General features: G+C 36.2%; 1 protein-coding gene across 1 annotated transcript in view; it reads left to right on the top strand.

Moving 5' to 3' along the window:
* LOC145981775 (growth arrest and DNA damage-inducible protein GADD45 alpha-like) overlaps positions 1 to 13079 on the top strand; it is a 52505-nt gene that overhangs the window by 27491 nt on the left and 11935 nt on the right. The window contains exon 2 of the mRNA XM_083115190.1: positions 11713 to 11935. Coding sequence (XP_082971316.1) covers positions 11713 to 11935 — 223 coding nt within the window. The remainder of the gene's footprint in view (positions 1 to 11712; positions 11936 to 13079) is intronic.

The raw sequence follows: 13079 nt of genomic DNA, 5'->3' as shown, positions 1-13079 counted from the left end.
CGACATTAGACTTCGCAGTTTATTACGCTAACCAATTTGCCACGGGATCGGCTTCTTCGTGTTTGCCTGCTTATGAAATGATTAATTAGTTATTCAAACTATATAGGTAGGAAAGCTATATAAAATAACGAAACAGAAAAATAAATCCACTTGACGTCTTGTAGTACTATCATTAACCTACAATTTCATGCTCACAAATCCACACAGAAAACTTCTTGTGGCATTAGTTTTACAGAATGGCCTTGGGGAATAAACATCGCCCATTTCCTGGTTCAGCTCGAAACAATTCAGGTGCCTTATCGAAGCTGCTCTTGAGCACGCAGGGTTTCTAACCTACTTCGCCGTAATTCAGTTGTTGTATCTTGATTAATATGCTGTATTGTAGAGTCAACCGCAGATTAAATAGGAGAAAAAAGATTTTCCCGACGGAAAATAAGTTGGTAATGCTGCAAACACCGAGGCATTCTTGATAAGACGCTTGAGGAGCGTCGAGTAAACTTTCCTGAAAAAGCACAACCCCAGTATCGAAGGTCATGCTACACGTGGATTGGCAACTTTCGGGAGCATGCTGTCTGTCTACACAATTCTACCCAAATACCTGTTTGAAAATGAATCTTCTGTCCGCATTTTATTTTTCAAATGTACTTCTGACATTGTGATCATTTTGCAATTATTTTTATTTGTTCTTATTTTGCTTCGCTTTTATGTGACTTTTATAATTAATCGAAACTATGAAGATGGATGATAATTAGATTAAATTAATGAAAAGACACCTAAAAAAAGATATTTACAGACCAGGACTCGAACCCGGAACCTAAAGCGGATAGGTTGTGGGGAAAACCGTCAATAACTCCCGCCACGAACTTACTTATAATTTTTTTAATTTCTCACGAGTATATTTTGTTCTGTTCATGCATAATACCTGCCTTCGGAAACTTAATTTATAAGTGACACACTTATAGGGACAAGCCACGTATTGTTTGAATGGAGGGACACATCTCGTTCATATACTACTAGATACAATCATGGACTATACTTGAAATGGCCTCCCCGATGGCGCAGTGGTAGCGTCATCGCCTTGTAATGAAGGGGTCCCGGGTTCGATACCCGGTGGAGGCACAAGTGATTGGGATTTCACTTTAAACTGTAGGTCCAGTCCTGATTAGCCTAACTGTGCATAAAGTGGACTCAAATCAATCAATCATATATGATGGAAGTTAAGAAAAAGATAAAAATTTTAGAAGAGATACTGTGAACAAGTCGAATTGGAGAGAGATTGTATTTTGTCTTTTGTCTTTGTTAAATGTATTTCATGTAGTTTATATAACATGAAGTTATAAGTTAAATAAATGTTGTTTTGTTCGTTAACGTTTGGCCTAATTGAAGATTATTACAATATACTTGAAATGTGACGTGCTAAACACTACTTTCGGAGATCAGTTGGACATGGCAATTTTGATATACAAGTTGCATTTTCTCTACTTAGATTCATTATGTCCAAATTTTATCCTAATAGATAATCTCCCAACAACGCAAAATGTTTTAATTGACTCGAATTCACAATGACTCATATACAGTGTGTTTATAAATGAACGGTGGGGTTTAAAAAATTAATAATACATCTATATATTACCTTACACGGGCAAAACGTACGCCGTAAGCAGCAGCAACTGTCCAAGTTTATATAACTTTATTTATATTTGTATAAAGATAGAAATCAAGAGGGGGCAATTGCTCCTCTGTGCCTCCTTGCAGGTGCTCTTGACCGTCTGGAAGAAATAGTGCACGACAGACGTGAAAACTAAATCCATCTTCAGTATCCTTTTGTCTTGCTACTCTTAGATTCTGCAACCTTTCTTTCTATAGTTCAATGTTTGCCCCCTAACCCCCTAGAATTGATTTCCGTACAAGTTTGAGAGCTAATCTCCCCTGCACCCTGTGGTTGCGCCACTGCACCTTCTTCCGCCGTTGTTGCTTTGTGAACTTTCATCTGCTTGAAAATACTTAATTTTCTTCAAGAGCATAATATCGTTTAATAACCGGTGATAAGATTCCTCAACCCTAAATTTCTGGATTAAAGTATAATAATATAGGAGCATGGAAATCTGAAAGGGGGCGAGGATGGCCACATCTCCCCTTTAGAAAACGAATGTCAGCTAAAAGTATATATTTCACGCGTATAATTTGATCCCAGTCATAGTAATGTACATTAATTATTATAATGGGAATGCAGGAATGCGATAATTTCGAATTCAAGTGGTGTTTCTTGAGGGGGCAACACTATTATCTGGTTAATATGCCCCATGGAAAAATACCTTGCTTGTCCCTGCGTCGAAAATATCGGCAGACGTCAATGATTAGGGGGTGGGGCATGTGCCCCCCCTCCTTTGCACCCCGTGCGCACGTCTATGACTACTCATTTCTACACTAGTTGGAAGCTGTATTCAATTTCGAGCCAAAAATGTAATTTTCAAATCAGGATTGTTAAACGTCCACGAACCCATAAATTCTAATGGGTTCTATTGGGTTCCGCAACAAGACCGGAACCTTCTTTATCGCACAGTTTTAATTCGGTCCAAGTTGCGTATTCTTTCATTTCAATATGGAACTTAGACAGTCTTTAAATTGATCCGGAAAGAAGGTCCCTGTGCCGTATTTCAATTGATCCGGAGAAAATGTTCCTGGAACGAATTGAAATATTTTAAACATAAAAAGGTTCTTTACGGTCCAGATCCATTTATGCTTGCTAATATTCCCTGCTGAACCGGAATTGAATTGATTTAAAATTCCTGACCCTTTAACAACCCTGGTTGAAATTCATTTTTTTACAAACAACCATATTTTTAACGGCTATTTCACATTAATCCCATACGATATACTGAGTTATTTTTCGCAATGTTCCAATGAAAGGTACGCGTAAGAGATTTTGGCTATTCCTTTTTCTTCCTTGATGTTAAATAGATTATATTCGTCACGCGCCTATAACGTTACTACCTAACATTTGTGAATTGTTCTTTCCTTGTAACGTTAACATCTAACATACTGAATTTATTTACGTTCCTTATGCAGATGGTATGTACCCAACTGCATTTTGTTCCGTTCCGCTACAGTGGTTTACATTTTGTTACATTCCTATGTAACGTTAATTAACCATATTGCCTTTCACTTCGTTCCGTTACGGAGGATTGCATTCATTACGTTCCTATGTACCGTTATTTACTACCATGTTGCATTTCGTTACGTTTTTTTGTAACGCTAGTATATACCATATTGCATTTCGTTACTACGTTCCTTGTAACGGTAGTATATACCATATTGCATATTACGTTATGTTCCAATGTGCTCATTTCGTTCCGTTCCTTTATAACGTTAATATCTACCATAATACATTTTGTTACGTTCCTTGTAACGTCACTCTATAAGATATTGCATTTCGTTACGTTACATGGGTACCAGCAGTTGAACCATACTCTTCCTCCTACAAAATGGAACGTACCGTGTAACGCAAATTGGGTACGTTACGACTCCCTGGATGGAAGGCTTGTGTTGCTGCATAAACCTTTGGGTTTAAGAAGGCTAGAGAGTTAGTTAGTTGCTATTTTGGAGTGTTTCTATGTGAGATTCTTCGAGCTCAGGAAGATAGCGAAATGAGCAAGTTTGCGTACTTCGTGACGTAGGAAATGTGGAAAATCTGATAAGAAGGATTTCAATAGATCACAGGGTTCTTTATTTCGTAACTCTTGTTGGTTTTGTCATCAAAGGGAGTCTAAACGCACTTTCGCTGTAGTTCGAGCTAAGTTCAACTAACAACTAGATATTAGCAGACCAACCTGATGTCTCTAAATTATGTAGCTATGAGCAAGGGAAACTTGCATGGTTTACTTAGGGTTGGTTAAAGTTGGTTAAAGTCGTGATTGGAACGTCACTTTACTTCAAAGAAAGTTCCGAAAGATCAGTTTCGCTCTGATAACCATATGTGAAGTCCACGTGGAGAGCCCAGTAACTCCTCCCCTCAAACCTTTTCCACCAATAGCGTCCGTTTCAGGAACTGACAGTACTTGTCAAGTCCACGTGGAGTAAATGAGATGTTGCCAACTCAGTTTCTTTAGATATTGCGGTTATCTTTGCTAGGTTGAGTTATTGTGTTGTGCTTATACAATGTGGGGACCTTGGGAGTGTATCGTCATCGCAATGAATGAATGTATGTCTAAACACTGCGGGTAAATGTGGCAACAGCGCTTCTCAGAGAGAACAGGTGCTGGCTCGAAACCAGATACGCTCTCGAGCTATGTCAAAGGTAACGAAGTGGCGTTCGAATCAGGACTTCAACTATACCGGATCATTACAAGTAAAAAGTAGGACACACTGTATTTCCAATTGTAAGTCGCAAACATTCACAGAAAATGTATATTTAGTGGGAAGCATAAGTATTGTTCGTCAAATCGCCCTTGAGATCTTCAAGAATTGAAACAAAGCACTAATACTTGTGCATTCTACTGTACTCATAGGCGCCGACTCCATGGGGCTTGGGGGGCTCGAGCCCCTCCAGTGTTAACGATGTGGGGGCAGAGCCCACCAAATAATTTTGCTTAAGAGAATCTAATGTATTATTTTGCTTCTCTTGTAGAGTTTACTCTGAATTGTGCCACATGAACTTAACTTTAAATACACATGAAATGTTATAGACCATCAACTTTGGGGGCTGAGACCACTAAACCGTCAACTTGGGGGGGGGGGCTATGACCAGAGACAGCAAAACACATGACTTATTACTATATATTAAGTATATAATTATGAGTATTGTTAACATTTTTACTAAAAAGAGTTTCAAAAGAAGATGTGCATGAACTAGGAGAGTGGATGGGACGTTCGGGCTACAAATGGCTCTCACGTGACATTCAGAACGAGATCATTGATATATTAGAGAGAATCTGTTTTGCGCTCCGTGGTAGCAGATATTAAAAGTTGGGAAAATTTTGGTTGACGAAGCTTGTGACATATCCATCCGTGAACAATTGACATTTTGCATTCGAATTGTAAATAAAAAAATTAACATTTTTGAGGAATTCATGGGCTTTTACGAGATTCCGAACACTGAGGCCAAAACTTAAAAAAGAGAGGAAGTGAGTCATTTATTATTTTTTTTCAGTGATCAGAGGCCCCCCAATAATTTTGACAAGTCGGCGCCCCTGACTGTACACGTAGTAAAAATTCAACTCCAGCTAGTTTTCTTTGTGAGTATCCAATTTCATTATGTCATGACTCATCCTCATCGTCGCGATTAGTCAAAAGTGGATGAAAAACTAAGTAAAATAAACCAAATCCATCAATGAGTCAGTGTCCTCTTCCCTCCCTCTTTTCTTCAGATAAATTCACCGAAGAGCTTCAAATACCCGTAATTACCACATTAGCTTCTTTTGACGCAGTTGACGTCAGGCCACGTGACTCTTACGTAAAGTTCATTGAGCCATGAAGCAGACGCATTAGACAGGCATCGTGCGTACTACAGAGAAGTGGGTCGCTTGCTACCTGTTGCCATGTAAGATAACATTTGTAGAACGAATAACGATCGTCAACTTGCACGTCAGTGTGGCCAGACAAAGCTTTCACCCACATTCGTCACGCTATGCACTCTCCAGCAACTTCTACGTCATTCGTTCCTCATTACGAGAATGTTTAATTAATCTGTGGTAGTGCTTGAGTATTAAACAACCATTCTTCTTCTTTTGAACTGTCCCTGTCAGCATTATCTTGTCAACTTTGGACATCGTTATTGTATTGTATTCGTTTTAATGTTTTCTTCTAAGATTGATAGTTAGCCTCTCAAATTAATCAGAATCACAAACATAAAACGATTATTATGAATAATTCACTTCTTTTTTGTCCTTTTGCTGTTTTTTTCATATATATATATATAAATCACTTTATATTTCGAGTCTACATTTCCGAGCATATGCATACAGCATCCATATTAATGAAGGGGATAAATCTGTTAAAATGGATGAGAGTGATATTGGAAATGAAATTTTTAAATGTTGTAAACCTTTGTAGAGTGTGATTTGTTGATCTGAAAAAATTGGACATTCTAGAAATAAATGTTGAGCATCAGGATTATTATTGCCACATTTACAATTTTCTTGAGTTTTAATATTAATTTTTGCTAAATGTGCTGGTGTACGTACATGTCCTGTTCTTAATCTATTAACAAAAACTATGACTTGCCGTTGGAGTGTGTATGAATTGAACCAAAGGACCTTGGATTTAAATTCTGCAATCCATCTATATGTATTGCCCACAAATATTAAATTTGCACCATTCGTTCCATAATTTTGATATTCACTCGTGGTAATAAGTCCGTATACATTAACCTATTGAAACTTAGGAGTTGTAAATCTCTGGCCTGTTTAGCATGTAAGTCCACTGGATCATTTCCTACGTTAATATTGTGTGCTTTAACATAACTGAATTGTATGTCAATGTTCCTTTTGCAAGCAAATTGAACTTGTTGAATAATTAAAATAATAAGATATGATTGATGACATAATTTGGGATAAGATGTAGATAGTGCTTGAAGAACACTCAGAGAATCTGTAAGGAGAAGATTTTTTAAAAAAATTTCGGCTATTCCACATTGTAAGGCTTTGTATAGAGCATTAAACAACCAATCAACGTACAAATAGCACAATATATTAACCAGTGAACCTGAGAATAGATAACACCATTAAGCCTTGTTTCCGTGATATGAAAAACTCAATATGCTGACCAAGGCAGTAATTTACTTTATTATAAAACAAACCAAGTACAAATGTCTTGGTGCAGAGTCGGAAGAAGACCTTTCTACAAGGTTGAAACGTTACCTTTAGTTTATGTTTTATAATAAAATAAATTACGGCCTTGGTCAACACATTTAGTTTTTCTAAGAATAGAGTTGGAACTAACATGACCAAGCCCACGATAATAACTTAGATCAACTACAGTACCTCCATTTTAGACAAAAGTAGATTTCTATTTCGGTTTGGTAGAATGAAAACAATAAAAGATCTTTCCCTGGCATGACTGTGTAATGGGGAATTTACTGAACACATGCAAGAAAAAAGAACAAATTAGATATTCCCATTGTTGTTAACGAGATATGTGACAAAAAGAGCGTAATCATTTTCTTAAAGAGAAAAAAGAAACAGATTAACATTTCGAATTCGACATTCAGTCTGAAAATTAACATCTGAAATATTACCTTATTATCAACATAGTAGTTATATATCAACATTTTAGACACCGAAGTTTCACAAACACATCATGATAATAATAATGTAATTCTGTGTGTATATTTCTATATCGAGCAATAGTCCACGAATTCTTCTGTATAATCCTGGACAGAATAATAATAATAATAACAACAATCAAATAATTAAGAAATTATACGAAATTAACTACACTTGTATTGAGCCGTGATATTCATATCAATTGCATCAAGTCTGCTTTCCAAAGTTTCCTTACGGTATGTCATAAGAGTGTCATTTTAAAATTCATTGACCAATTTAGTTCAAATACAATACTACAAAGTCCTTCGAGGTATCTGTCTTCTGTTATACAGTATTTTAGCTCAAAAATCTCAAATTTTACAACAGGTAATCGTGATCAAGAAATTAATGACATGGTGAGAATTTTTACTAAAGTGAAACTACAAATACAAGACAAAATATAATAAGTATGGAATTTAATTAATTTAGAAACTGAAAACTAAATTAAAACGTATAACATAAACATTTCAACTACCTTTTAACCAGTTTATAAAGAAATTAGTTTGTTAATTTATAAATATCTGATACAGGTAAAAGTAAGTAAAGAGTTTCTTTAAATATATTTAAAAACATGTATATTTCAAAGTATTTTAGTTGATAACGTAGTGAATATATGTATCATATAATATTTCATACATGAATATGTTAGAGTACTCTTTCGAGCCTCCCACCCTCCAGCGCATACAATGAAATTGTTAATGTTGCAATAATCGTAGCTTATGTAAAATATCTGTGTTGGTAGTTTCAGCCCGTAATCATTTCATTTATCACTGTATTGGTAAGATGGTCTAAACTACATTTTAACACGGAGATAATGACTATCTTCACTTAAGTTTCAATTTCACTGTCTTTCACTTCACGATCCATATATGAGGGCACACTACCACAGACAAATTTCTGCTATTCGTATACTACTGGGCTTCTAGCGTAGGAGGAAGCCCTGTTCGAGCGTTATTACTGTACTGTACTGTACTGTAGTGTGTATGTGTGTGTGTATGTATACTTACAGGGCAAGGACGTATTTAGGGGGATCCAGGGGGTCCGGCCCCCCCAAAAGACTTACCAAGTACTAAAATTAAATATTGAAAATATGCTTTTTACCTTTCTTTTTGTATAATCGAGGTTTATTTTTCTCCGAACTTAGTGGAAGGCAAGGATTAGATTTGAATCATACCGCTTTGATTGACAGTACCAAAGAAAATGTATGCACCTTACTACGTACGATGCATAAAATATTAATCAGGAACTTTACTTGTCGTCAAGTGGGTATATCATCATTTTTTGTTTTTGAATAAACATTCAATTATTTATCTATTTGACATTTAATTTCATTGCCAGAGGAGTTGTTTTTATAAAATTTTGGCAATCTTAACTACACGTAAGCTACATAATGCATCTGCCTATTAATGTAATAATATTATGTTAATTAATTTACGATTAATATTATTATTTTTATTAATATAGTAATTATTTAAATTTAGACATTATTATTATTATTACTAGACACTTGGTTCTGACCCCCACAGAAATGTGTTTCTAAATACGTGCCTGATACAGGGATAGAAAAATAAGGACGTCCAATCGCCACGGGGCCTGAAAATTTTCACCTGACGACTGAATTTTGTATCCGCAGTTCAATTTTTCTTTATGTCCAGTTTGATTTGAGTTTGGCTACAGAAATTTTCATTACTTTCTTTTAAATAACAAGTACACTATCTGTCTTCGTCTGTGTATAACGTGTATCATTAAATCAGAACAATAAACATGCGATTATAAATTTTTGCAGTGTTGCTATCCGAATTTTACAATCTTCAGCGATATCATAGAGTTGGCCACATTGGAATCTTTTGCAGTTATTCAAGCTGTTACCAGTTGAGCATTCTTTAGGAAGACCACTGCGGTGTAAGAATTAATTAATTTTAATTCAATCTTGTATTAATTAATACATTAAATGTTAGATTCAAGGCTTGCTTAGCCCGTATTTGAAAAATAAAACTGGCTGCTGATAAAAAGGGGCTGAATTAGAATTATCTTTATTATCTTCTACCTTTGTGAGTGTGTGTGTGGGTGCGTGCGTGCGTATGTGTGTGTTTAATTAATAGGGACATTGAATTTTCGCGATGCGCGAAATCACGAAATGTGAAAAAAAGATGCAATTTTGAACATTCTGCACGTAACTACACCCCAATGATGAGTTTTATTCGCGAAGTAATGCGAAATGTGTGCTTTTCCACGAAATGAATGCTTTTTCGCGAGATAACCGTGAAATATCATCAATTTAAGTAGACAATCAAGGTTGTGCGCGCAAACTGTCGATTTGTAACGAAACGTTTGCCTAAAGTTTCCTACCACTTGCAGCTGAAGAACGTTTTATCTTCGATGACATAAGGAAGACGCTGCAAATTGGGATTTCCCATGCACATAATCTCAGTTCGAAAACTTCGCTCCATGTCAAGCTGCATTCCTTTCTTCCCCTGAATGTCTACTCAACTTCCAGTTTCATTGAACTTGCTAGCTGTAGCAGCGATAAGATTAGTCTGTTCCCGCACATCAAGGGAAACAATGGTGCCATTTGTGTTCAGTTGTGAATGAATTTTGTTTGTCATCATGTGATTTTCAACATGTGTTTGTGTATGTGCAGTAGTGATTATTTTATTTGTTGGACAGCAAGGATATCCTTTAAATACATACAATGAATAAATCACTTGAGATATGCAATTTAGAAGTGAAGTGATTTTGTGTTGATGTTTTCTTTTTGGTTGGACAGCTAAGTACTTGTGTATGTGTACATACAGTATATAAAAATGAAGTAGTTTATCAATTTATAGCTCTTTTCTATGTTGTAATGAAAAAGTGTGTGCCATTTTTTTTCCACCGCTGGTCTAACATTTTATTTACCGCTCTCCTCAGTTTTTATTTACCATAAATTTGTCTTCCTATTAATTAAGAATCTCTCGTCAGGCACGTATTTAGAAATATATTTCGGGGCGGTCTGAACAGTGTGTCTCAGAAATAATAATATAAACGTTGAAATTAAAATAATTATGTTATAATTATATTTGATTAAAATATATAAATGTATATTGTATTGCTATTATTATATGAATACACGGTATAAGAATAGATGTATTCATTAACGTGAAGTTAAGATCGTTAAACTTTTGTATGAAAGCAACTGTCCTGACAAAGAAATCAGTGCCAAATAGATAATAAAAATTAAATATTTATTAAATAGGAAGAAAGAATGTTAGATCCAGTTGACGAAAATTAAAGTTTCACATTAATAATCTTTGGTACTGTCATTGGGCGGCAATAAATAACCCTTGATTATACAGCAAATGCTAAACAACGTATATTTTCATTATTTAATTTTGTACTTTGTAAGCCTTTGGGAGGGAGGGGTCGCATCCATGGGCCTCGCACTTAAACATGCCCTTGCCAGTGCAGTAGGACAGTTTTGTCTGCAGTCTCTCCCAATAAAATAATTATGCAACAAAGAAGTCATTGTACTACGTTAGCTTTTGTTTAGACAAACACACGTCAAATTAGTGTTAAACAAAGCATTTATAAGAACTAAATACCAGGTGGTTATAATTAAAGTGACGGTGTTCAGAGTGGTACAGCACGGGCTGTAATGAGAGTAGCAGTCTGAAACTTCGTAGATACGATAATGAAGCAATGCGCTCGCGAATTATGCAAAAAAAAAAAAAAAATAGTTCCAATTCTCGCCACCAGAGTAAAAAATGGCGCTGTAAGCAGTCAAAACGTGGAATTTTCCGTAACTCTGACGTCAAAGTCGGTGACATTGACTAACCATTGTGTGAGCTCCCTGATTGTGGTTGGTGACGCTTGTTGCTTTTTCCTTTAGTATTGTTAATGTAATTCGAATAGTGAAATTGTAGCGATATTTTATTACAAACAGTATTGTTTTCTGCGATTTATAGTGTTTTTCCTGTAACTATACCACGTTTTGACTGCTTACAGCGCCATTTTTTACCCTGGTGGCGAGAATTGGAACTATTTTTTTTTTTTTGCATAATTCGCGACCGCATTGCTTCATTAGCATATCTACGAAGTTTCAGAGTGCTACTCTCATTACAGCCCGTGCTGTACCACTCTGAACACCGTCACTTTAATTATAACCACCTTGTATTTACTGCCTTCAAAATTACTTCGGTGAAAATAAATATTACTCGATGATACAACAAATGTTAAACAACGTATATTTTTTTTAATTTAATTTTTGATAATTGGTAAGTCTCTCGAGAAGGGGTCCGGACCCCTTGAATACGTTCTTCCCTCCTCTTACCAGTCTTCAATGATTTCGCGCCCTGGTCCAAATCCTAGTGCAAGATACATAGTTGCGTTAACTTGCAGACAAGTAAATACATTACGCTTTCTCTGCTTCCAGGGACCCGAACATCGGCAGCCTCCTGGCGGCAGTCGTGAGGAGAGCAGAACAGGAGAACAGACTCACCTGCGGGATGATCTCGGCCGTCAAGATGCTGGAACTGGAGCCGGAGAAGATCTTGGTCTGCGTTCTCCCACAGAACCAGGTGGAGGACAGCGCCTCGCACATCCACTACGTGCTCCTGGAAGCCTTCTGCTACGAGAACGACATCCACATGATCAAGGTATGTGTTCCCTAGATACCCGAAAGTACTATAGTGCGCTTTCGGTTTTAAATCTGTGCTTCGAATATCCAAACCATTTTTTCGTTTTTCAAAAAGTATATTTTATCAGGGTTGTTGAAGGTCCAGTAACCCATAAATTCTAATGGGTTCTATTGGGTTCCGCTGCAGGACCGGAACCTTTTTTCTCGCACAATTTAAATTCGGTCCAAGTTGCGTTTTGTTTCAATGAAAAAATGTTCCTGGACCGTATTTAAATTGAACCGGAAAAAAGGTTCCTGAACGGTATTTAAATTCATGTAGGGCAAGAAGCTGTTTTTGTGTAAAATAAACTATAAGCTTAAGTGTACCCTGCTTCAAATAATAAATAATATAAGGAAAATGTCAAGATATTTTTGAATCACCCTGTAGTGTAGTTTTTGCATGTGATTTTCCACATCTTTAGGTTAATAGATGAGTATGGATGATAATTAGGTAAAACAGATGAAATGAATAAGGCATCGGAACACATTATTACACTGGTCGGAACTCAAACCTAAAACTAAATAGTATCATAGCGCGTTACGACGCCAGAGGTCTCGGGTTCGAATCCCGGTCTGGTCATGGATATTCATTGTGAGTGTCCCTTTATCCATGTCATCATATAATCACTCATCCTCATCGTCGCGATTAGTCAAAAGTGGCAGAAAACAGAAGTAAAAATAAACTCAATCAATCAGTAGATACAGGCCCGTAGCTAGAACTGACCTCCAGGGGGGGCTCACGAGTTATCAGGGGGGCTTTGTAAAGTAAGTACCTTTTTCAAAAGTTTAACAGTATTAAATTAAGGTAAATTGAGAGTGAGGGGGGCATTAAGTTACATAGAATTTAGAAATATCATACAAATAATATATTTTTTCTTTACCTTTTAAAACATAGGTTGAAGTGTTAATTCACTGCTACTGAAATCATCCCTTACTATATACTTCATACTACTTTTGATGATACAGATATTTATATCACAACAAAAGAAAATGCACAATATTCAATAACAGTGCCTACAGTACATTCCACTCCCGGCCGAAGCAATGGAACTTCGCTTAGTTCCCAAAACTTGGCAGCTCTTTACCTTTGACGTAGATGTGGAAGGAATATGGATGATGACGTC

The sequence above is a fragment of the Lepisma saccharinum genome, chromosome 30 (assembly GCF_977018435.1).
Source record: "Lepisma saccharinum chromosome 30, izLepSacc3.1, whole genome shotgun sequence".
Classification (NCBI taxonomy): domain Eukaryota; kingdom Metazoa; phylum Arthropoda; class Insecta; order Zygentoma; family Lepismatidae; genus Lepisma; species Lepisma saccharinum.
Note: the sequence above shows the minus strand (reverse complement) of the source record. Positions and strands in the feature narration are given on the sequence as shown.